This window comes from Miniopterus natalensis, chromosome 2 (assembly GCF_054644295.1).
Source record: "Miniopterus natalensis isolate mMinNat1 chromosome 2, mMinNat1.hap1, whole genome shotgun sequence".
Lineage (NCBI taxonomy): Eukaryota > Metazoa > Chordata > Mammalia > Chiroptera > Miniopteridae > Miniopterus > Miniopterus natalensis.
In genome coordinates this window covers 166,243,460-166,265,434 of record NC_142082.1, presented here as the reverse complement: position 1 = coordinate 166,265,434, position 21,975 = coordinate 166,243,460, and the positions used below count along the sequence as shown (strand labels likewise).

The window sequence follows — 21,975 nt, the reverse complement described above, 5'->3', positions numbered from 1 at the left end:
TGGACACATGAAAGGGACACCAGGGATGCATGTACACAGAAAACACACACACACGCAATGTGAGTGTGGAGAGAGAAGATGGCCATCTGCAAACCAAGAAGAAGGCTTCAGAAGAGACCAAACCTGCTGACGCCTTGATCTTGGAATTCTGTCCTCTAGAACCATGAAAAATAAAAATAAATTTCTGGTGTTAAGCCATCTAGTTGTGGTATTTTGTATGGCAGGCTTAAGAAACTAAATATAGCTTCAAATAGCAACTTCCTACGGTCCAAAGTTATATGTGATTAAGTTTTACAAGCAGTTTTTAATATCTATGGTATGTTCACTATTCTTGATTTCCTTTATTTCACTCATTTAAGAAGAAACTAGCAGGGGGGGAAAAAAGCAGAAAGTATATAATGTTCTTTGAGGATAAAGAGCTATTCGGAAATTCAGTAAGAGAAATAGAAATATACTAGTCCAGAGAGTGTTCCTATATGATTGCTAAGTAAGTTTCATCACTTTACTCCCAAGGTCATCTCTATTAGCAAAAGTAAATAATCATAATTACCTTTTTTGGTAGCAGATTGATCCAGGATCTGGAGCAAGGATTCCACTTGCTTCTCTTTTCCAGCTAATGCAAAAGTGTAAGCTATGATTGCATGATGATTGTCGTTGGTGACACCGTTTTCCAGTGCCTCCTCTAGGCAAAGGAGCCCTTGTTGTACAGCAGAAAACTAGTCATGCAGAAAACCAATAGACTTTAAAATAATACCTAAGCACTTTGTAAGCTTCCTGAATACTTAAACTAATCATCCTTTGTACCATATATTATATATCCTTAAAGTATATTTTATATACAAGCTGACTCATATGTATGCATATGTTATACTTTATAAATATCAATAAAATTAATTTTAAATGGATTACTAGTATTTGAGAAATAAAATTTAAATAATCTGAAAATACCAGTTCCTATATTTGATCTGCCATATTTTAGTTAATAACATAAATTTCTTATATGTGGCAAAGAATACACATTTATTTTTAGACATAAAATATGTTTTTCTAATACCTAAAATAGAAGCTTATATTTCTAAAGATGATAGACAATGACTCTGAAAGCTCCTAATATCTCCTTTCAGGAATACAGTGTGCAATCAGATAATTTGACCTTTGGGTTGGGAGGCAGCCAAGGTGAACAACACTTAGGTTGAAATGTTTATACACTGAATTGGTTAGAGAAACAGAATCTAGGTTATGTTTGTGCTTAGAGCATGGGTTCTTAATCTGAAATTCACGACCGAACTTCAGGAGATCTGTAAATTCCTGAAACAGTATGAAAAACGTCTGCGTGTGTGCATGTGCATATTCTCCCTCGAGAAAACCCCAACAGTGCTCATCAAAGCTTCCTATGCGTGAAAAAGAGCTTGAGTACCATCAACTTAAAGAGAGGTAATGAATGAAATCTTCTCTTGATGTTTCATCCAATGTAAGAATTTCAAATCACTCTTATTTCACAGTCTATTTAATATGCATTCATCTGGCTGAAACTAAAAAATGATGGGAATTCTTACCGTAAAATTGAGCCCAGCTTCAAAGAATGTTCTAACAATGTACGCAGTGAGGAAAAGGTCCTCTTCTTCTCCCTCAACACAAAGGAACAATGAGTTATACAGGATAGTAGAGCACAAAAGAACAGCTATCCTTCTGAAGTGAACCAAGGTATAAAAGAAATACTGAAAACAATGACCATTATTTAGAAAAAACACCTGAAAATGTGTAATTTTTAAATTAAATTTGTTTGAACAAAAATTCATCAAGATCCAGTGTAATAATGAAATAAAACACACAATTAATTTTGAGTATACTTAATGATACATATAATTGTATTTATGTGGCCTGGCATTAAGCAGGAATTGAAGCAATTTATATGAAGAGCCATATTTTACTTTACTTGGTATTAATTTGAAAAAGCAAACAAAGACTTTCTCATGGGATAGAACAGAAAGCTGCTGAGAAGCTTCCTAAACATCCCTGGAAAAGTATCCTAGGAAGTAACAATGATTGGGTCTCATGGATTCTTGCGGTGTAAAATTAGAAAAACACTTATAAATTATGTGGTTTGCAAACTGACTGTGCATAAAAATACCCTCGGTAGGGTTAAAAATACCCTATTTAACTTATAAAATAAACCAGTATCCACACAAGAGATTCTGACTTAAAAAGTCAGGAACAAGATATAAGGAAATGAATTTTAATGAGTGCTCTAGTGATACTGATGCAAATACCTTTCAGATGGCATTTGGAATCCACTGATCTAACAAAAACTTGTTTTATTTATTTAAGCAAAAGGTGACTTCTCACTTCTTCAGAAAAAAATATTTCTGAGGAGCTCAGTTATCAAGGTGGAAATAACTGCAGATGTTGGGCACTAAAATAAGATGTGGGGACCCAAAGAACACACATAAATTATAGCAAGTTATATCACCATTCTTCTGCAGTGCAAGTTTTTTATTTTTTCCTTGCTTCTTTCTCTTGCCCAATTCAAAACACGCGCACACACACACACACACGGAAAAAGGATTGGGTTAGATTAGACAAACTGAAATAGTGACCAGTAATGAATCCAGTAAGAACTGTAGCAGTGCTTTAGAAGACGATATGAAAAATTCTGATTTTTCTCTACAGGAATCTCCTGTTTAGAAATAGTTTTGAAATAATTTAAAGATATTTTCCCACACTACATAATTGTAAAGCAATTGGAAAACAATTCACATTAAAATTAAATACCATACAGATTTACCATTCATCCGTATTTTGAAGTGGATTAGCTTTACATTCCAAAAATCCAAAAATAGAAGTGTTGATTATGAAGGACACAAAGGAAAAGCCCAGGATATTCCAGACGCTACCAGGGCGTGATAAAATATCATGATCAGGGATTTATAGAGGGAAATACAGAGGTTAGGAGAATAAAGGCACGGACGATGGGATGGAAATGGCAGCAATCTACAAAGAAAGGAAAACAGGAGTGATTTGCCTAAATATGGACAGGAAAAGGGAAGGAGTGATTATTGTCAAAAACATAGATCACCTCATTTGCATTTTGACCTAGGGCAAACTAGGCCTTCATGCTTTGACTTGAGAAGGGATTGGAAGAGTGCTTCACGGAAGCAATGTAAAGTACTAGATACTTCCCCTGAACTTTCTTATCACCCATGAATAGGAATAAATTACCTACTCAAAGCCCCTTCCTTAACGTATCTTCTGGCTCCAAACTTATGTTTTCTCTCTTAAGTTCCCTTTCTCACCCCATTTTCCTATTTCTAGTTTGTATCTCAAAATAGATTGGTTCTGTGGAAGGGCTAAAGACAGTAAGACAGATAATAGATTCATGAGGAGTTATATCTAGCAGTGATGCTGTGGACTAATACACATATGACTGCAGCAGACTCAGAAAAGGCAATATTCTCAAGGAAAAACATTCATGTTCCAGATTAGTTGGGCCAGAGGTAGGGAAGGCAGGCAAATATAAAGGAGTGAGGAAAGCCTTCGACTGCTAATCTCTCACCTCCCAGGCATTGTTGAATAACTTGTCATCGCTTTTAAAGCAGCCACTTCTTTCCTGTTTGCTTAAAAGCCAGATCAAGGTCTGTTGTTGAACTTGTTCATCAATGAAAACATATTCCTTCATTCTCTCTAAGGTCTTGAAAGTCAGGGCAGTGAGCCTGCAATGCACACCACCAGTTAGACAAAAGTTAGATAAGAAAGAAATGATAATGTCAGCTACTCGACAGATTCATCACCATTGTTCCCCGTGGGTAATAGGTGCATTTATTTGGCTAATGTTCACTAATGCATATTGAGAGTGGCTCTTTCCTTTGGGGCAATAAAATGTATTGAAGAGCAATATGTGAAAATAAGAGTTGGTGCTTTCCAGGGTATTTATACACAAAGTTCTTGCTATATAGTTCATTAGACTGTCCTTCTGTGGTGAGAGAGTGGGTGTAATTAGATGCTTTGGGGACATCTAGTTTTACTCTCCTGAATAAACATGGGACTCTAAGAAATGCAGACTAAGTTGTGGCATTTTCCATGGAGTTAAGAAGCTGTGGAAGTAGAGGGGAGGTCTCATTAAATTTGCCATGAGGCTCTCAGTATATGCATTAGGGCTGGAATAATCAAATATTTTTAGTATTATCTGATCCACCTCTGGAAATTCACTCTGAAACCCACTTTGCTTTTAAATCTCCATGGGACTCAAGTCCTCTCATTTTCTCATAAGCCCACCTTGGATCATTTCTACATTATTTAAAATAAAATTTTCATGTCTCACCATATGCTTCCTTCCTGATTTCTCTGCCAAAACATGCTATATGAGCCATCAGCGTTTTTGAAAATTAGCTGCTTTTGATACCCTAAAATACAACATTGTAGGAAATGATTTTTTAATATACGAAAGAAGAAAAATAAGGGTGTAGTACAAGCCCTGTGTTTTGGTGTTAGACATAAATTACTCGATAGTCATTTCAATTTAATTTCTGAAACTCAAGTTATCTACACTGAGAAAAAATTAACTTCTACCTTTTAGGGGTTTAATAATGCTATGTGACAATACGAATGTAACAATAAAATCACCAAAAAAAATAAAAATCTTACATGTGACTGAGCCTAACTCAATAATAGGCATTTACAAAATTTCATTGAGGTTATTTTTTGTGTATTATGCTTCTGAAAAGAAAACCCAAGGAAATCGTACCTCGGACTTTTTCCTTAACATCACATTGTATAAGGTTTTTGCATCCTTTCCTCACATACAAACCCAGTCACTTCTTTGCAATGAAACACAATTGAAAGATAAATACAGAAGTTGATAAATAAAGCATTTCTAGCTACTATTAATAGCAACAACAACAACAACACACAAGGTAGCTTGGCAAAATTTAGGCACTAAAAAAACCTGAACTCATAATTGGAAATGTTAGTTTTAAATTGTGAAACTAAATGACCACACAGGTAATAAAGTCTAAAAAAAACCCCAAAACCTCAAAAATACCAAAAGCAAAAAACAAAACCATAGCTCAGACTCAGAGCATACCTTAGTTCAGATCCATTTTTCCCCCACAAGACTACCTCCTAACAGCTTTTAGACATCTTGGTATCAGGAACAACTGATTTCATCTATTATGGGCAGAAATTACTTAAACCTTCTCACCATTAGATAAGTAAGAGAAAGCCTTAGATTTAACTTCCTCTGTCAATTGTTCAGTGGATTTCAGGTAATCAAGGACATAGGTATCAGACGCTAGAAGGGCAATATTCTGATCTCCAGCTCCACTGGGCATTTTCAGAAGATTTTCTAGATTCTGCATTGCAAGTCCTAGAATATCCCCTAAAACAGGGAAAGGAGAAAGTTACTATCACTTAAAGTTGGTACCTGAGCATTAATAACAAAGATTAAAAAGGCTTAGTGAAAGTAAAAAATATTTAAAATTGAGCCTAAAAGGTGGAAAAAAGGAAAATTTTTATGAAGTAATTCTGAAAAGGAGACAGACATGAAGGGTGAAGTTAATGGGGTTTCAGGTATGAAAACTATTTCTGAAAAATCTCATTACCAGAGAAGAGAAAGTTAAGAAAGTATGCTTGGGTTTTTTTTGAGAAACTGACCCTATGAATCGTAAACTCTAATCCATCCCTCTCCCCAAAAGTGTTAATGTTAATCATAGATAAACAAGCTGGGCTTTTGTAAAACATATTTGTCCTATTACTGAGCAAATTTCCAGCATTTATAACAAGCAAAGATTATTCTGATTCTCCAAAGGGGGATTTAATATTTCAGATTAATACAATAGAACTCCTAGTTTTCTAGATACCAATTATCACCCACCAGAACAAATGTTTCCTAGGGACACAGATTTGAAAATGATGCTATAATTCCTTCAGATCCTCATAGGAAAACAAGCTTAGAGGACAATCCTCAACAATAATTCTCTTCAATGGATAGCATAAGAAAATCTCTCCATCCTGTTATTTTAAGGAATTTTTAAAGTCCACCTTGATCAAGATTTTTCAAATCATTGCGGAACATAAAATTTAACCAACTTACCCACAACAGTGAAAAAAGCCCTGGCGGATCCTTCTACCACATTGTTTGGCAAATCCAAAACTACTGGCATGGAGACTTTGGTGCCTGGAAAGAAAATATCAATAAAATAAATAATGTGATGACTGCCTTTTATAAACAATAGCAGAGGACTTGTGGGACAAACTTATTATGAAATACATTTCATTATTATATTTTTAATTTCATAAGTTGATTGTTAGAAGAGATAATTTGATCTAGTTTAGAATAACAATACATTCAGAAAATGGTATATACATCTGTGCTTTTTATAATGGCCCCTATTTTTCATTAGTTTAGTGCCTATACTACTTAAGTATAAGAAATATCAAAAACTGCTGACTATGATATATAAAATAGCACACATGATAGGTAAATCTTGGAGATGCCTATTAGCCATTAAAATGATATCATTATCAACCAGATAAAACAATTCTGTGATGGCCATTAAGCAGGCAACTGAGGGGCAGTGACTGTATCATCCCAAGTGTACAAAAGCAAAGATTATATTCTGTGTAATTTGGGCATAATCTTGATTTCCCATTATCCAACAGTAAGTTGAGGCAGACCAACCAATGTGTTGGGTGAACTAAAAAGTAATAATAATAATAAAACCCCATAAATACTATAGTTTTTGTTGGCTAAAATTATACCATAAAAATAGGACATGAAAGAAATAACCCTCCATTAGGTATTTAGAATGAAATCTCTGAGGTAAGTGTTAACAAATTTTCTTTAGGACTAAGTTTACTACCTAAAGATCCTCTTACCTTTTGTCTGAATAAGGAAACTTTGAGTCATTTCTTTTTCGATACCTTCGGGCTGTCAAAGAGTAAACAAAACAAGTATAAAATAATGAGTTTGGGTTATCTTTCCACGAGGGAAACGCAATCAAACACCAGCTTACACAGGTATGGCTGGACAGGTTTGTCCTGGGGAGAAGGCCCATTTGCTGCCACCTTCTGCTTATATCTAGAAGTCACTGTACATTACCAGCATGCACTTTAGGCCCTGTACTCGCATGTTTTGGACAGAGATAACTTTGTTGTCATTTCGGGACACTTTCAACTCCTCTGATACCGTCTAGCATCTCCAATAAACAAAGTGTTCTGCAGAGTAGGAACATGCCAAGAGGTGAGGGGGATGGAAACTGCATAGGGCTGTAGGGCAAGTAGATTTGCCTTGGATTGGAGTCAGTTAAAGAGGGGAAAGGAAGAAAAATAAGTGTACAGGAAACATCATGAGTCAGGAACAAACAAAAAATCATCAAGCCTGTTTTAAGTGATAAGTTTTACTATGCTGGGTCAGATATTAGTTAAGGATAAATTTCATTGCTGTTTGAAATAATTTAAGATGGTATGTCTTGTGTCAAAAGTAACTATGGTCAGTTAAGTCTCTTCAAAGAGAATGTCTTTTAATATTTAACCTATTAGCTACTGTCTATTTCTTACCCAGAAGAACTTGATATTTTTGCATGTACATACCTCTACAAGCAAACTTTTGACCACAGTATCTTTCCAGTTTAGATTTTGCTCCTCAGTTGCTCCATCTGGGCAAGCACTACTTGGTCTGGACTCAGCAACTACAGTGATATTCACTTTACCTGGAAAACATTCCCAAACATAAGTTACACTGATCACTGACCCCTTTTATGACACAGAAAATAATAAAGAGTCTGTGAACCACATTTTGAATTGGATGAACTGAATTCTACCATATTTATGCTTAGACCAAAATACATTCTTCTTTCCCCTGACAGGAAATAATTTAGTATATTCTGTTTTACCTGTTTCAAGATTCCTTAGATCAAATAAGTGACTCATTTACTTAACTAGAACTTAAGAAATTTTCAGGAAAAATAATAGTTCTGCAAAGCCAAGTGAGAATATTGCTTGATATTGTTTATGTTATCTATGGCAATATAGGGACATAACTTCAGATAACCAGGGTTCCTAATTTATCCCAAGATCAGATAAACAAAAACAGGAAAGTATGACATAGTGGAAAGGGCACTGGGTTTATATCAAGTGCTAACAAGGAATCCTTTTTATTTTATTTTATTTTAAACTCCCTATAATATCAGATGTTACACAATCTCCAGTTTCCTTACTTGTAAAAGTCAGAGGATTGAAAAATAGAATTCTTTTAATTTAATATTACCTATTTGCCTATATGCCAACATGAATAACCAATATGCTGTTCTCGTTTTGTTTGTTGTTGTGTTTTGTTTCTTTTTAAGAAAGCCTTTAATTCTTCACTCTTAGAACTGTGTCCCCCATTTAACGCCATAAAACCATACAAGTTAATGAAGTATTCCATCTCAATCGTCAGGGTAAAATTTTTGAAGACCTTGTATAGTTAGAAAAATTGAGAAACTTAAAAATCTTAAAGGAAGAGTAGTTACAGATGGATAAACATGACAGGTGAATTAAAATGATCTCATAAAAATACTCTTTGTTGGTGATGGAAGGAGATTTGACCTGGGGTGGTGAGCACATCATACAGTATAAAAATGATGTATTATAGAATCGTGCACCTGAAACCTACATAATTTTATTAACCAAAGTACCTTAATAAATTTTAAAAAATCAGAAAAATAATACAATAAATATGGGACATGAAATAAAGAAAATTTTAATGACACTTAATTTTTAAAATTAGTGATAATGGCCATCTTGCATTACCACATCTATCATTCTTTGTTTATTAGAATCCTTTTAACTTTTCCCTTCCCTTATATTATCAAGAAGATACTTGCAAATTTATTTTTCTATATTGCAGGTAATATATGCACTGAGACAATGCTTGTCAGTGTTTGATCTCTACCTAAGTGCTCAGGGTTTTTGGTGTCTTATGATATATTTAGTAAATCTACAAATCCTGGCAATTATTCTGATTGAGGAGCAATTTTTGTATAGGTGACATGGGTTCATGATGACAAGTGAGAAGTAAAGGAATTGGTCAGCATTAATGAAAATATGGCCTTCATTTGGGATAATATAGAGAGACTTCACAGGTCACACAAGTTAGCATTTCTATTGTATTCTGATTACATTATGCTTTTATACAAATGAAGGGTGGTTTTGCTTTACACAAACACTAGCAACCAGAAATTTGATTATAAAAATAAGATTTTTAATTGAGAATTTAAAAAAAGCAAAATAAAAAATGTGGTGAATAAAGTTGTTTGCATAGAGAATTTAAGGAAAGTAAATAGAGGCAATAAAAATGGGCTGGTTTTCCATGAGACACTGGCATAGATACATAGCTGCTTACCTAACTGCTTAGGTGTAAGAGTCCAAACATATGTTTTCCTCTCTCCAGCTTGAATAATCTCACTGCCATTGTTTTTAGGGGTGCGGATATTTGCCTCAAAATTCTGAGATGCTTCCAGTTGAACAGAAATCTGAAAAAAAAGCCATGGTAATGAGGGTGGTGCTCCAAATACTTTGCTGTTACTATTCCTCCTCCCATCTCAAGAAAATTCTGCTTTACTTATTTTAAGTTAGCAGAGATAAAAACACCAAATGACTCCTCTCCCACAAAGATAAATATGGTAGAATACACATTATTAGGAACTGACATTCTCAAAGCAGGATTTAAATCACTGCTGAGAATTAAAGCAATTGTTTTTGTTTGAGGACTATGGAGACAAGTCTGATTACTTTATTGTACCATTCTGCATTCGAGAATGAAAAGAATGCGGCGATATTCAAGGAAAATATTAGGGACATTTTTGCCCTTGTTAGATTTTGTCTCCAGAGCAAAGGGAACAACTTACCTCTGCACATGTATTCAGGTAGCTGAAGACATTGACAATCACGTCGGATTGTTCATTTCGAACAATGGAGAAGGGTAGGGTCATTTCAACAAAGAAAGGTTGGGAAGCTTCCAGAGCAATTGTTGGCGAAATGCCAAATCCTGCATCACCATTCACACAGAAGCCATTTGTCTCCCATCGAGTTATAGTATCAGGGATGAGGAATGAAAGATTTGCTGAACCTGAGGAACTACAAGGACAGGGTATTGGTAAAATGATATATATTTTTTGTATAAACCAAACAATCGGTCCAGAGCAAGCAAAAAAAAAGCCTTAACTAAAGGTTAAAAGTGAGTGATAGTGTTTAGATAAGCATTAGATAAAAGTTTTAAGAACTGTATTTCTATGAAATTTAACTTTTAAAAAGTCACATTCCTTTAAGCACCACATTATTTTTTAAAATTGTGCCATGTTACATCTATATGCATGAAATTAGTAAATGAGAAATGATGCAGCACATACAAATGAACGGTATTACATATTTTTACTGCTTTATATCCTCAGAAATAAAGTTTAACAAATAATAACAAAAAGAAAATAGAAATAAAGACATGTCGGAAAGAGAACTGTTGAATACTCACTCGACACTGACGAGGTCCCATATCCACGTCTCTGGAAAGTTCGTTCTTACTGTTTCCGTTATAGCCTGTTCTACGGGGCCAACATTCTCATTCGCGTCTTCACCAGGTAAAAGAAAAGAGAAATGCTTTATTTTGCAAGAATAAAATATATGTTTCAATGACACACACCTATAAGCTACGTCTTTAACCATATATGCTCGGTGTGAAACAGTTTAAGAATTTGCTCCTGGGACTCATTGCCAATAAATGGATACCTCAACCTAGGTATCAGCATTATTAACGACAAACCATCAGCCTACGTTGTTTCTCCACAGCCAAGTTTAGAAGAAGTGATGTCTATTCACTGAATCGAGTTTCTCATCTGACCTCCTGGTGTCGTCCAGAAAGCAGTCTGGTAGCTGCCAATTCCACTATGCTGACATGACTTTCACCAAAGCTTCTAAGGACATTCATATTGCTAATTCGAAAGAACACTGTTGCCTTGCTGAGGTCTCTAGGTTATTTGGCATTGTTAATCACTTTGTTCTTTTCAAGAGTCACTATTGTTAACTTCCACAATACCAGCTCCTTCTAGCCGTCTTCTCATCTCTTTGGCCATTTTCATTTGAGGGTGTGATCTTTTTCCTAAGAGCTCTGTGTCAGGTCCTCTTTTTCTTACTGTGCCCGGCGTCTGGACTGATATTCTCACACATAGCTTCATTTCAGTACTTATCCTGAGGTATCCAATTCTGTGTCTCCCACCTGGACCTCTCTTCTGAGCTCCACGTTGTACATGCAACACCCTGGTGCACATTTCTTTTTGGACGCTTTACAGGCATTTCAAATCAAACCATCCAAAAAGTAAACTCATTATATCTTCCCTTGCTTCTCTCCAGTATTTCCCATCTTTACGACAGGCACCAAAATCTCCCCACTAACCCAAATCAGAAATTTTAGAATTGTCCTTGGCCCCGCCCCCACATCCTGCATTTGTCATAACGAACCAAATGAAAACAGCCTTTTTATTGGTAGTCCAAGCACCACTGTCTCTCAATTCAATTACTAGCTTTTATAACATTTCATACAGACAGTCTTAGCACAAGTCCCAATCCCTTTTTCCACAGAGCAATCAGAGATATCTTTTCAAAACACATATTAGATTGCCTGCTTCAAACTTGTCAGTAGTGAATTACTGCATTAGAATGAATTCCAAATTCTTTAATACCCTGCAAAGTCTTCACGGCCTGTCTGTTTATCTCTCTTGCTTTAGCTGTCTGGACTCTTGCCTTTGAGCCACACCTTCTGCCATTTTTGAAGTGCTTTTAGTTTCCTACCTTACTTTTCGTAGAGCTTCTCTCTGCTTGGAATGCACTTCTCTTTTTGTGGTGCATTTTCATTCACTTTTCAGGTCTTAGTATAAATGCAACTTTTTCCAGAAGGACATGATAGGCCCTCGAGAAATTTAGGTTGTTTATCTTATTTCCATTTAATGCTCTCTTCCCAGGTTTTTGGAGTTACCTGTTTCACTGTAAGTCTTCCCTGTTAGACTAAACGTTCCAGGAAAGCAGAGATTAAGCCATTGCTTTTACAATATATAACTAAAATTTTGACCTCAATAAATGTTTGTGGAGTGAATTAATAAATGAATAACTAAAGAAAGATGAAAATGACTGACTTTAGGTTTCAGTAGATTTTATTTCAGTACATTTTAGTTAAAGATACTGAAAAGTTTCGATGTGTCTGATAAAGCTCAGTAAATGTGATTAAGCTAGTAGCAGAAAGTGGACTGTTTCAGCCTCTTGACCAGGACTTCAAAGTGGTTTCAACTTGTGGACTTTTAGGGCCTGTTGAACTCAGTGATTCTACCCTCGTATAAAGTTGTCAGGCTTTTCATTTTTCTCAAGTGGTGTTTCTGATATTCATCTTCAGGATCAACCCCACTTTAATTACTGGACTAATCTCCAGTTGTAGACCAGAGGGATTTAAGAGATGCTATTCAAATGTTTTCAGATCTGGAATACAGCTTTGATTTGGGTTCTGTTCTGATGAGCTTGTTTCATTTTGCTTCCTTGATGAAATTTCTGTACTGGAAATCTACCTAATTACTTCATTCATCTAAGACTATGACTGACTTTTGTGCTTCCGGTTCTTCCAGTAGGAAATGGACTAGTATTTGAACACACTGCTCTGATGCCAGTTGTTTGGCTATCTGGGAATCAAAATATCCTCTGCCTTGAATTCTGTGGATTATGGTCTATACATAATAAAGGCATAAGGGCCCCATGAGGACACCTCATTTTGCCTGTATCATACTCACTTATCATGACTTTCCTTGGTATTACCACATATTACCTGCTCCTGTAAGCTTCTGATACTGTGTTCTACCAATATAAATGAACTTCCTCTCATGTCTAATGCCAATTCTTCCATTTAACCCAAACCTTTCCCATCCTGCATTATTCTGCCTTATTTTGCAGGATATCTAGTTGTAGCCAAACCTGTGGCATAATTCAAAGGTAAAATCCCATTTTTTAAATAGTTTTATCTCAAATACACCTTTGGCCATTTCCCAGACATGAAATTCTAGATTACTCACAAGCAATCCCTGGTGAGGCACTGTCCATCGGTTCATATATTTCTCTGTCTGAATAGAATGCTCCAGAGAATGGGCTCCATTCTTCTGAACATAGTTCTGGTTTTCGATAATGGAGATTGGTAAAAGCTTTCAGACCCATGGTCTTCAAAGAAACAAACAACAAAAGAAAAGTTGTGCGTTTTTTTCATGCAAGACCTAAGGAAGGTCTATCAGCTACATTATAATGATAAATATACATGTTTCCTCTGCTAGCAAGGGTCTGGGATTTTAGAAATAAAGTCACCTGTATTTGATGTGTGAAAAATAACTAATCTGAATGAAAAATGATAGTCTTATTTATCTAGCACTCATTATGTGCTAGGATTTTGCTAAGTATTTTACATTATTTTCCATTTAATTCTAAGGGAAAAATACTTACAAAATAGGCTTTATCATTATCTTAATTAACATCAAACACATACATACTCTCACACACACACATATATAATTTGCAGTCTGTAATTTAGAGAGCTGGGACTTAAACTAAAGCCTATCTAGTTTTATGCCCTTTTCTTTTTCTATCTGTGACTACAATTATAAAGATCCTTTCACTGAGGTCTCAGCATATCTAATTGATAGCCCAGGTATGGATGGAGCCCCAACTATATTCTAGACTCTTGATATAACTATTTCTGCATAAGGTTTATCATAATAAATTGAAGACTGTCTCATTACTTCAAACATGAAGTTTTATAATTTCATCTGCCACTTAATTTATTTTCAACAAAAGAATCAACAAGAATTAATGTCTCCTTTTCATAAGACAATTTCTAAGTGCTCTTTAAGCAGATTACTGACACCTATCTCAAAGAATAGAAAAAACTACATAAATAATAAAACATAGATATGCATTATGAGTGCTAAAATTAAAATTGACATAAAATAAATTTAAAAATGTTAACTGCTCTTACCTTGACAATATCATAGGTGTCTCCATCTCCATTGTTGCCTACAGGTTTGTAATACAAACCATTGTAAAACATATACTTCTGAGGAATGCAAGGATCTGGCTTGCCATCGTCAAGGTTGAGACCTTGATAGAAATAACCATAGAGTTCTATATTTGGAAGCAGGTTGTACACCTATGAGAAAATTACATGGTTTTCAATGACTTTTAAGTACTCCTTTTACGTTTACAAAACTGGCAAATTTGTGCCATAACCATTTTTTATTGTTTTGTTTGCTTGTTTTTTAAATATTGAATCCAACACTTTTGAGTCAGCTCATTTTTTTCCAGAAGAGGCAGGCGATCAATTTTGTTTTAGGTGGTTGAGGACATATTTACAAAATTTTTCTGCTTTGGTGTAGAGTTAGGATATCAAGAAATCTGAAGATCTATGGCTTAAGCCAAGATCTAGTGTACAGATAACTCACTGCAATTATTTGATAGAACTCCCAATTCTGGAGAAAAACAGTAGCTGTCCGATTCTAAATCTTCCTACATATTGTTTTAAAGAAAACATAAAATCAAAGAGAAGTAACAAAATCCATGACTTGCGTCTTTAACATTCCTACGTAATACTCTGACCTTCAAATTACTTACGAGTAGAGAAATAACATAAAATTCCAACAGAGCTTCTACTGCTGCTGAAATCTGGGGGCGTGGAAAGCTGGAGAGGAAGGCTTACGAGGCTACATGAGAATAGCCTAAAGAAACCAGAGGAAATACACACCAAATCAACTCCAGATAAAAGAAAGTACAACATTAATTGTCAAAAAAATGAATCACAGTCCTCATACTCCATAGGAAACAGGGAAGAGGTTAGAAATGAACGGGCCTGAGAGTGGCAGTTTCCAAAAAGCATGGCTGATGGGAAATCATCAGATCATTCAAGGAGGTGTGGGGACTCTTGGAAACATGGCACTGAAACAAGAGAAGGATGTCGGAGGGTAAAATTTAGGACACTGTAGAAACAAAAGAGGGGTAAAATATGCCAATCTTTCCACTCCTATTTTTATCACCAACATTTTTATTAAAGAAATTGCATTTCACTAAAATAACAGGAAAGGATATTCTTTACCTATGAACACTGTCCACAAATTATCAAGAACAGAAAAAAAATTCATTGTAGCAAAACTGCTGTAAGATAAAAGAGATCAAATGAACTCTAAACTGTTAGGAGTTCAAGAAAAAAATAGATTGAAAGAAAATGTTTAAAAGTAGCATAAGAAAAAAAGAATGAAAATGAGAGAAAGAATGAATTAAAACAGGTCATAGGCAAAGTGGTGAATTGGAGAGCAGGCAGAGATCAAGCATATTTATAAAGTTTTACTAGAAGAGGGGAAAAGAAACAATGGAAAAAGTAAAATTTAAAATTATTATTCAAGACAAATTCTGGAAATAAAAGATGTGCGTTTACACATTGTTATGGGTCCACTGTGTACTTAGTAAAACTTCCTCCAAACAACAAATTCTGATAGATATTTTACTAAAATTATTAAATGTAAACTATAAAGGAAAAAAGGCCTTCAAGACCTTCAGGCAAAAAAGATTAAATAGCTTAGAAGAGCAAGTGAATTAGACTTATGTGAGAAGATCTAAAAGCAATATTCAAAGCAAGGCGATAGTGGAGTAGCCTTTTCATGAAACTTAAAGAAAATGGAAACCTAGAATTTAACATACAGATAAGCTGCCCTTCTCATAACAAAACTTTAATAAAACATTTTTACATTGGAAAAAATATGCACTTTATGTCATGATTCATGGTTATTAGATATTACACTATTAATTAATTTTTATAGTTTTATATTTAAAACTAGATTTACTATAGAGTGTTAAAGGCAAAAAATACAAAGATGCATTTTTTCAGTGAGATCTTATTTGTAAAATATATACACCTCTCTCTGGGGAGCACACCCATGTCTTTTCCATCCCACTTTTCTTCACCCCAGACCAGTTACAGACCAGTTACTTTTGCCTTTCCCTCTCCTAAGCTCCAAGGGCCCTTCTTTTGTTTCTGTTACTTGTTTCCTGAGCCTACACAGCCCAGCTGGCTCACTTCTTCTACCTCTGTGACATTCTTCCCCATCAACTATTGATGTTTTCACAATATTTTATTTTATTTTTAAAAATTTATCCTTATTGTTGAAAATATTACAAATGTTCCCCTTTTCCCCCATTAACTCCTTCCACCCCCCACCCACTCTCCACCCCAGGCCTTCACCACACTACTGTCTGTGTCCATGGGTTATGCATATATGCATATAAATTCTTTGGTTAATCTTTCCCCACCCACTCCCACTTTCTCTCTGAGATTCATCAGTCTGTTCCATGCTTCTATGTCACCGAAACTATTTTGTTCATCTGTTTATTATGTTCCTTAGATTCCACATATAAGTGAGATCATATAATATTTCCCTTTCTCTGCCTGGCTTATTTTGCTTAGCATAATATTCTCCAGGTCCATCCATACTGTCTCAAAGAATAAAAGATCCTTCTTTACAGCTGCATAGTATTCCATGGTGTAAATGTCCCACAGCTTTGTTATTCGCTCATCTACTGATGGGCACTTGGGCTGTTTCCAGATCTTAGCTGTTGTAAATTGCTCTGCTATGAACACAGGGGTGCACATATTCTTTCTGATTAGTGTTTCAGGATTCTTAGGATATATTCCTAGAAGTAGGATCACTGGGTCAAAAGGAAGTTCCATTTTTAATTTTTTGAGGAACCTCCATACTGTTTTCCATAGTGGCTGCACGAGTCTGCATTTCCGCCAGCAGTGTACTAGGGTTCCCCTTTCTCCACACCCTCGCCAGCATGTGTTACTTGTTGATTTGTTGGTTGCAGCCATTCTGACAGGTATGAAGTGATGTCTCATTGTGGTTTAATTTGCATCTCTCTGGTGAATAGCAAAATTGAGCATTTTTTCATATGCCTCTTGGCCATCTGTATTTACCTCTGTAACTTTCTAAATAAACTTTCACTTATAACTTGGAAAAAAAAAAACTTACAACAAAGATATAGATATGTCTAACTTTTATAATTCTGAGTGATTTTAAAGATTTTCTTTATCATTTTGAACATTTTCTATACTACACAGGTGCTGTGATCTGAATGTTTATGTCTTTTCAAAATTCATGTTAAAATCCTAATACCCAATGTGATAGTATCAAGAGGTAGGACCTTTAGGCAGTGATTAGGTTATGAGGGCAGAGCCTTCAAGAATGAGGTTAATGCCCTTATAAAAGATGCCCAAGAAATCTCCCTTGTTCCTTCCACCAGGACACAAGAAGTCTGCAACCAGGAAGAGACACAACATCTGATCTCAGACTTCCAGCCTCCAGAACTGTGAGAAAAAAATGTCTATGGTTTATAAACTACCCAGTCTGTTGTAGGCCAAATGTTACAGCAGCCCAAAGGATTAAGACAATAAGTATAATTTTAATAATAAAATTTTAAAAATTATTAGTTTTAAATATTATCATAAATTTCCAAAACAAACAAACAAAATAGAAACAGACTCATAGATACAGAGAACAGACTGTTGCTAGAGGGGAGGGTGTTGGTGGACTGGGTGAAAAAGGTGAAGGCATTATAAAGTACAAATTGATAGTTATAAAATTGTCACGGGAATATAAAGTATAGAATAGGAAATACATATAATCAATAATATTGTAATAACTATGTACGGTGCCAGGTGGTTACTGGAAATAATGGCAGGACCACTTTTTACAACATATGACTGTCTAACAACTATGTTGTACACCTGAGACTAAACAAAATAACATTAAATGTAAAGTGAAATTAAAAATATTCCATACTTATATGTGCTTGTGTTCAAAATAAAGGGAAAATATCCAACAGCTATTAACTGAAACAAATTGGTGTGAAACTGGGATTGCTGGTCTGAAAATGCTTATGAAAATATAAGATGAATTAATAGATAATAACTTTAAATTGTAGCTGAGCATTCAACAGAGATTTAACTCTAGGTTTCCTCATACATATAATTACATCTATGATTTTTTTCAAAATCACATTGTTGTAGGATGCCTACCCTGTCATAATTATCTACTGAATTCTGTATGGTTACGAGTGCTGGGTTAGCCGAGAGAAATAATTAAGTAGATAATTATTTAGATAATAATTAAGTAGATAATCCATGAAGGAACAAAGGAAGAAAATATTCGATATTTCCAAGATGTTCATCTCCAAAATACCACCTGACAGTTAGAGTGGCAGGAGTGCAGATGAAACTGAGGAGGGTGAGGGAGTCAGAGAGCTTACACTGTCGGCGGACAGCTCTGGTTCGGGTTTCAGGAGAAGAACGCTTTTGTCCACAGCCCGGAGCGCACAGAGGGAGCCAGGGGCTGCTTGAACGTAGAGGCTGGTGTTGGAGCCAGGGAGGCCCTGCTCCTCAGAGAACTTTATGCTAACCTGAAGGAGAGCAGGACAAGGAATGGAGTTAGAGAATTTCATATGAAAATAATGTCAATATACTCAGTCTTTCCCAAAGACATCTTTATACACTTCTGTACCTGTATGTCCCCCTCAGCTCTCTTTACAGGGACACCCTCCCATCACCTCAGGGCTGGCATGACTGCCAAAAGTTATTTATTCTGTTGGGTGATTCCAGCATCCCCTAATAATTGAATTACACCAACGTTTATTATGAGAGTGCCCTGTAAGGTTTATAGCAGTGAGATGACAGGGAGAAAACTGCTCACCCCTCTCACTCAGGACCAGCAAGAAATAGAAGAAACATCACCTTGTTTTTGAAGCACTTCTCAACCTGGAATTTGACAGTATCGGCCACGATTTCCCCACTGGGGTGAAGGGTGTAGACCAGCATGACAGCCACAGGAGCCAGATCCGCGCTGACGTTGATAGGAAACGAGAAGCGTCCATTCCAGGCTGTGTGAACAGGAGGCGTCAGCAACAGCTGCAATGCCTAAAGCTGCCCGGCTCACTGGTACACTTAGATAAAAGAGAGTGGCTTGGGGGTTGAAAGAGCAAGTTGGGCTTTATTTTAAAAGCAAATGAGTTAAATAATGGGAACCCTATATACAAATATGAACACTGCATAATTTAGGCAGTAATGATATTTGGGTTTAGGGCATCACTTTTCTATAATAACCTGGCAATAATAGGAACAGATTGAAATCTCCTTCATCAAAATATTTAGTAAGTTACCTTGGGCCACACTAACTATTGTCCTCCATTCACAAATCCGATTGTTAAGCACTCTTCTAACCTAACCTTTTGACTCTACCGCTATAACATTTTCTTAAAAATAAAGAAAACTGAAGGTGGAGTACGTATCAAAAAATAAATGTATCGTATACACCTTTGTTTCTGATTTCCTTTTGTCCACTGAGCAAGATAGCTCCTTTTGCCATCATCTGTGAAGAAAAAAGAAAACACAATATCTGAAAACCTATTATTTAATATATCATATAATTATTAGATAATGAGTAATCTAGTGATAATTCTATTCTGTAAGATAGGATATTGTTCATGAACAAATATTAAAAATGGGCTTTGCACAACTTGGAAAAGAACAGAGAAAGTTACTACAATTGATTGGGAGTCTATTATGTGCTAGACACTCGTTGAAAAGTATGCAGTGCACAGTGTAAGGGGCGCATAAAGCTCTGAAATTGTTTAGACTGCCTGGCTTTGAATAAGCCAAGTCATTTCACTTCTTTGCCTCTGTCCTCTTATTTGTAAAATGGAGCCACCCAGAGGGTTGATTAACAAATTACCACATGTAAAGCCCGCATAACGCTGTGTGACACATAATACTTACCCTAGGAGATGTCTTATTATTTCCAATTACAAATATATAGCTGAGGAAGCTAAGGCTTAGAAAGTTTAAACAATCTGCTGAATATCAACTAGCATGAAATAAAGGAGAGGGTGGAGGATTTTAATTAGGAGCCTTAATTTCCAATATTCACCTTTCAATATGCCATTTAAAGACAAAATGAATAAATATGGGACAGAACCAGAAGGGCTCGTTTATTTTACTGTTTATCAAAATCAGCCTTCTGCTTTAGTCTCTGGTAACTGTCTAATATTTTACTCTCACATAAATACTTACTTGATGTGAGTTATAATTAAATGCTTAAAATAGCAGGCTCTGAAAAGTAAGTTTTTCAATGTTAGGGAAACTGAAAATGTCCTGAATCTTTTCAATGTATTCATTTGTTTGTTTCTGTGTGTGTTTCAGAGGGTGCCAACAGCGTTCCCCAGCAGTGAGGTTGGGCGCCTCAGACTGGCATGCAAGACTGACGCACAAGTTCTACACTGTGCTGTGCTAAGCAGACAGGATCCAAGAACACAGCAGCTGAGACTTACCAAATAAAAGAAGTTTATACTTGAATCTTCCGTGTACGCTTCCCTGTTTAGGGAGTAATGCACACTAACAATCTTTTGTTGATTGCATCTGAGCTGCTGCGGTTCAGGAACGATCTTCAGGAAGCTGCCTGTTCGGGAGTAAAAGCGTGCGACTGAGAAATAGGCGTCCAAATAATTAGGCGCCAGCCAGCTGGAAGCGGAGCAGCTCGGAGGGTGAACATACATGGCCTGATAAGATAAAAGAAAGCAAAGGATCTTAGAGCTATAAAGACCTTTCAAGGACAATAATTACTACGGAATGAAAAGTTTCTGATCCCTTCAAAGTAGGAAGAAACCGTAGCCTGTGGCTGACTTTAAACATTAAGTTATTGGAAGTTAAAATAATAAAAGCACTCCTCTCTCTTTGTATATAAAACATGACCATAATTGTATGTCTATTTCATTAGGCCTACAGTGAATTGTTTGTTTTTACTTTGTAATTGAAGTCTTTCAGCTATATTTAAACTCTGATAAGCTGTTTAACTGTAAATTTCTGTTTAAGAAGCAAGTAAAAGAGAAATTATAGTATTAAGACTCCTAATCTAGGCATAAATGATCAGAGGGCAAGAGTCAAATCATCTTCATGAGCTATTTCTAACTTCTCAGAGGACAATAAGTTGTTAGAAATTTTATAACAATTATAATGGGCTATTATGATCTCATTCTCTTGACTAAATGTTCTCATGTATTATATAATGAACACTCAAATATATAAAATATCCTAAATTTTGAAACGTTGTCAAAATACATTGTCAATACAAGTTATCTTTTAAGAGGTTCTTAATGTTCGAAATTCTTAACATTCCAATCCTCTGAGACCTTGTCTATCCTTTGATGTCTTACTTTCAGGTTGAACTCCGGATCAAACATATCTGAAGTGTCAATGGATAACTGAGCTTCGCCATTCTCGTCTGTAGTGTAATTTCCTATAAATTTGTTATTGAGCTCCAACTGCAATAATTTGTTCACCATCGGGACATTATTAGGACCAGAAAATTTAAGCTGTACCAAAAAAAAAAAAAGAGAGAAGCATTAATTTTAAAAATTCAAAATGTCACATTTCTACTGAGAAGGAATTTTTTATTCATAAATGTAATCATTTATTTGTAATTTTCTTTAATTCTAACAGATAGATGTTCTATTAAGTAAATATATAATATGGAAACAGCTATAATTTTATCTATTGTTTTCTTTTAGCCTAGGACCTTTTCCAGTATATCAGATGTAGTAATGCTGCAAATGCATTATCAAAGTAGGAAAAACATGTCCAGAAAATTTCAAAGGGCCATCTATGATCCAAGAAAATGAAGTGAGAACATTTATTTTTTAGTCAAACTTACTGTGCCAAACAAAGGAATCCCTCTTCTATAGAAAGGGTCCATGTTCTGAAAGGTCACAGTCCCAAGAAATGGAGTAATAGAAATAGAAGCCTTTTCACTGATCTGCACACCTGGGAAAAATGAAAATTCTGTCAGGGAAGATGAATCATTTGATGTACAATCTTATAAATTTTTCACT

General features: G+C 35.4%; 1 protein-coding gene across 1 annotated transcript in view; it reads right to left on the bottom strand.

Annotated features, from left to right (window-relative positions):
* Positions 1–21,975, bottom strand: part of LOC107543990 (ovostatin homolog 2-like) — a 57,249-nt gene that overhangs the window by 20,708 nt on the left and 14,566 nt on the right. The window contains exons 10-28 of the mRNA XM_016221727.2: positions 21,798–21,907; positions 21,301–21,459; positions 20,419–20,646; positions 19,406–19,460; positions 18,827–18,972; positions 18,346–18,495; positions 14,030–14,200; positions 13,080–13,221; positions 10,505–10,601; positions 9,885–10,113; positions 9,380–9,509; positions 7,588–7,706; positions 6,874–6,925; positions 6,089–6,172; positions 5,198–5,374; positions 4,319–4,400; positions 3,554–3,710; positions 1,557–1,628; positions 551–716 (exon numbers count right to left, since the gene is read on the bottom strand). Of these exons, the coding sequence (XP_016077213.2) occupies positions 551–716; positions 1,557–1,628; positions 3,554–3,710; positions 4,319–4,400; positions 5,198–5,374; positions 6,089–6,172; positions 6,874–6,925; positions 7,588–7,706; positions 9,380–9,509; positions 9,885–10,113; positions 10,505–10,601; positions 13,080–13,221; positions 14,030–14,200; positions 18,346–18,495; positions 18,827–18,972; positions 19,406–19,460; positions 20,419–20,646; positions 21,301–21,459; positions 21,798–21,907 (2,526 nt within the window). The remainder of the gene's footprint in view (positions 1–550; positions 717–1,556; positions 1,629–3,553; positions 3,711–4,318; positions 4,401–5,197; positions 5,375–6,088; positions 6,173–6,873; positions 6,926–7,587; positions 7,707–9,379; positions 9,510–9,884; positions 10,114–10,504; positions 10,602–13,079; positions 13,222–14,029; positions 14,201–18,345; positions 18,496–18,826; positions 18,973–19,405; positions 19,461–20,418; positions 20,647–21,300; positions 21,460–21,797; positions 21,908–21,975) is intronic.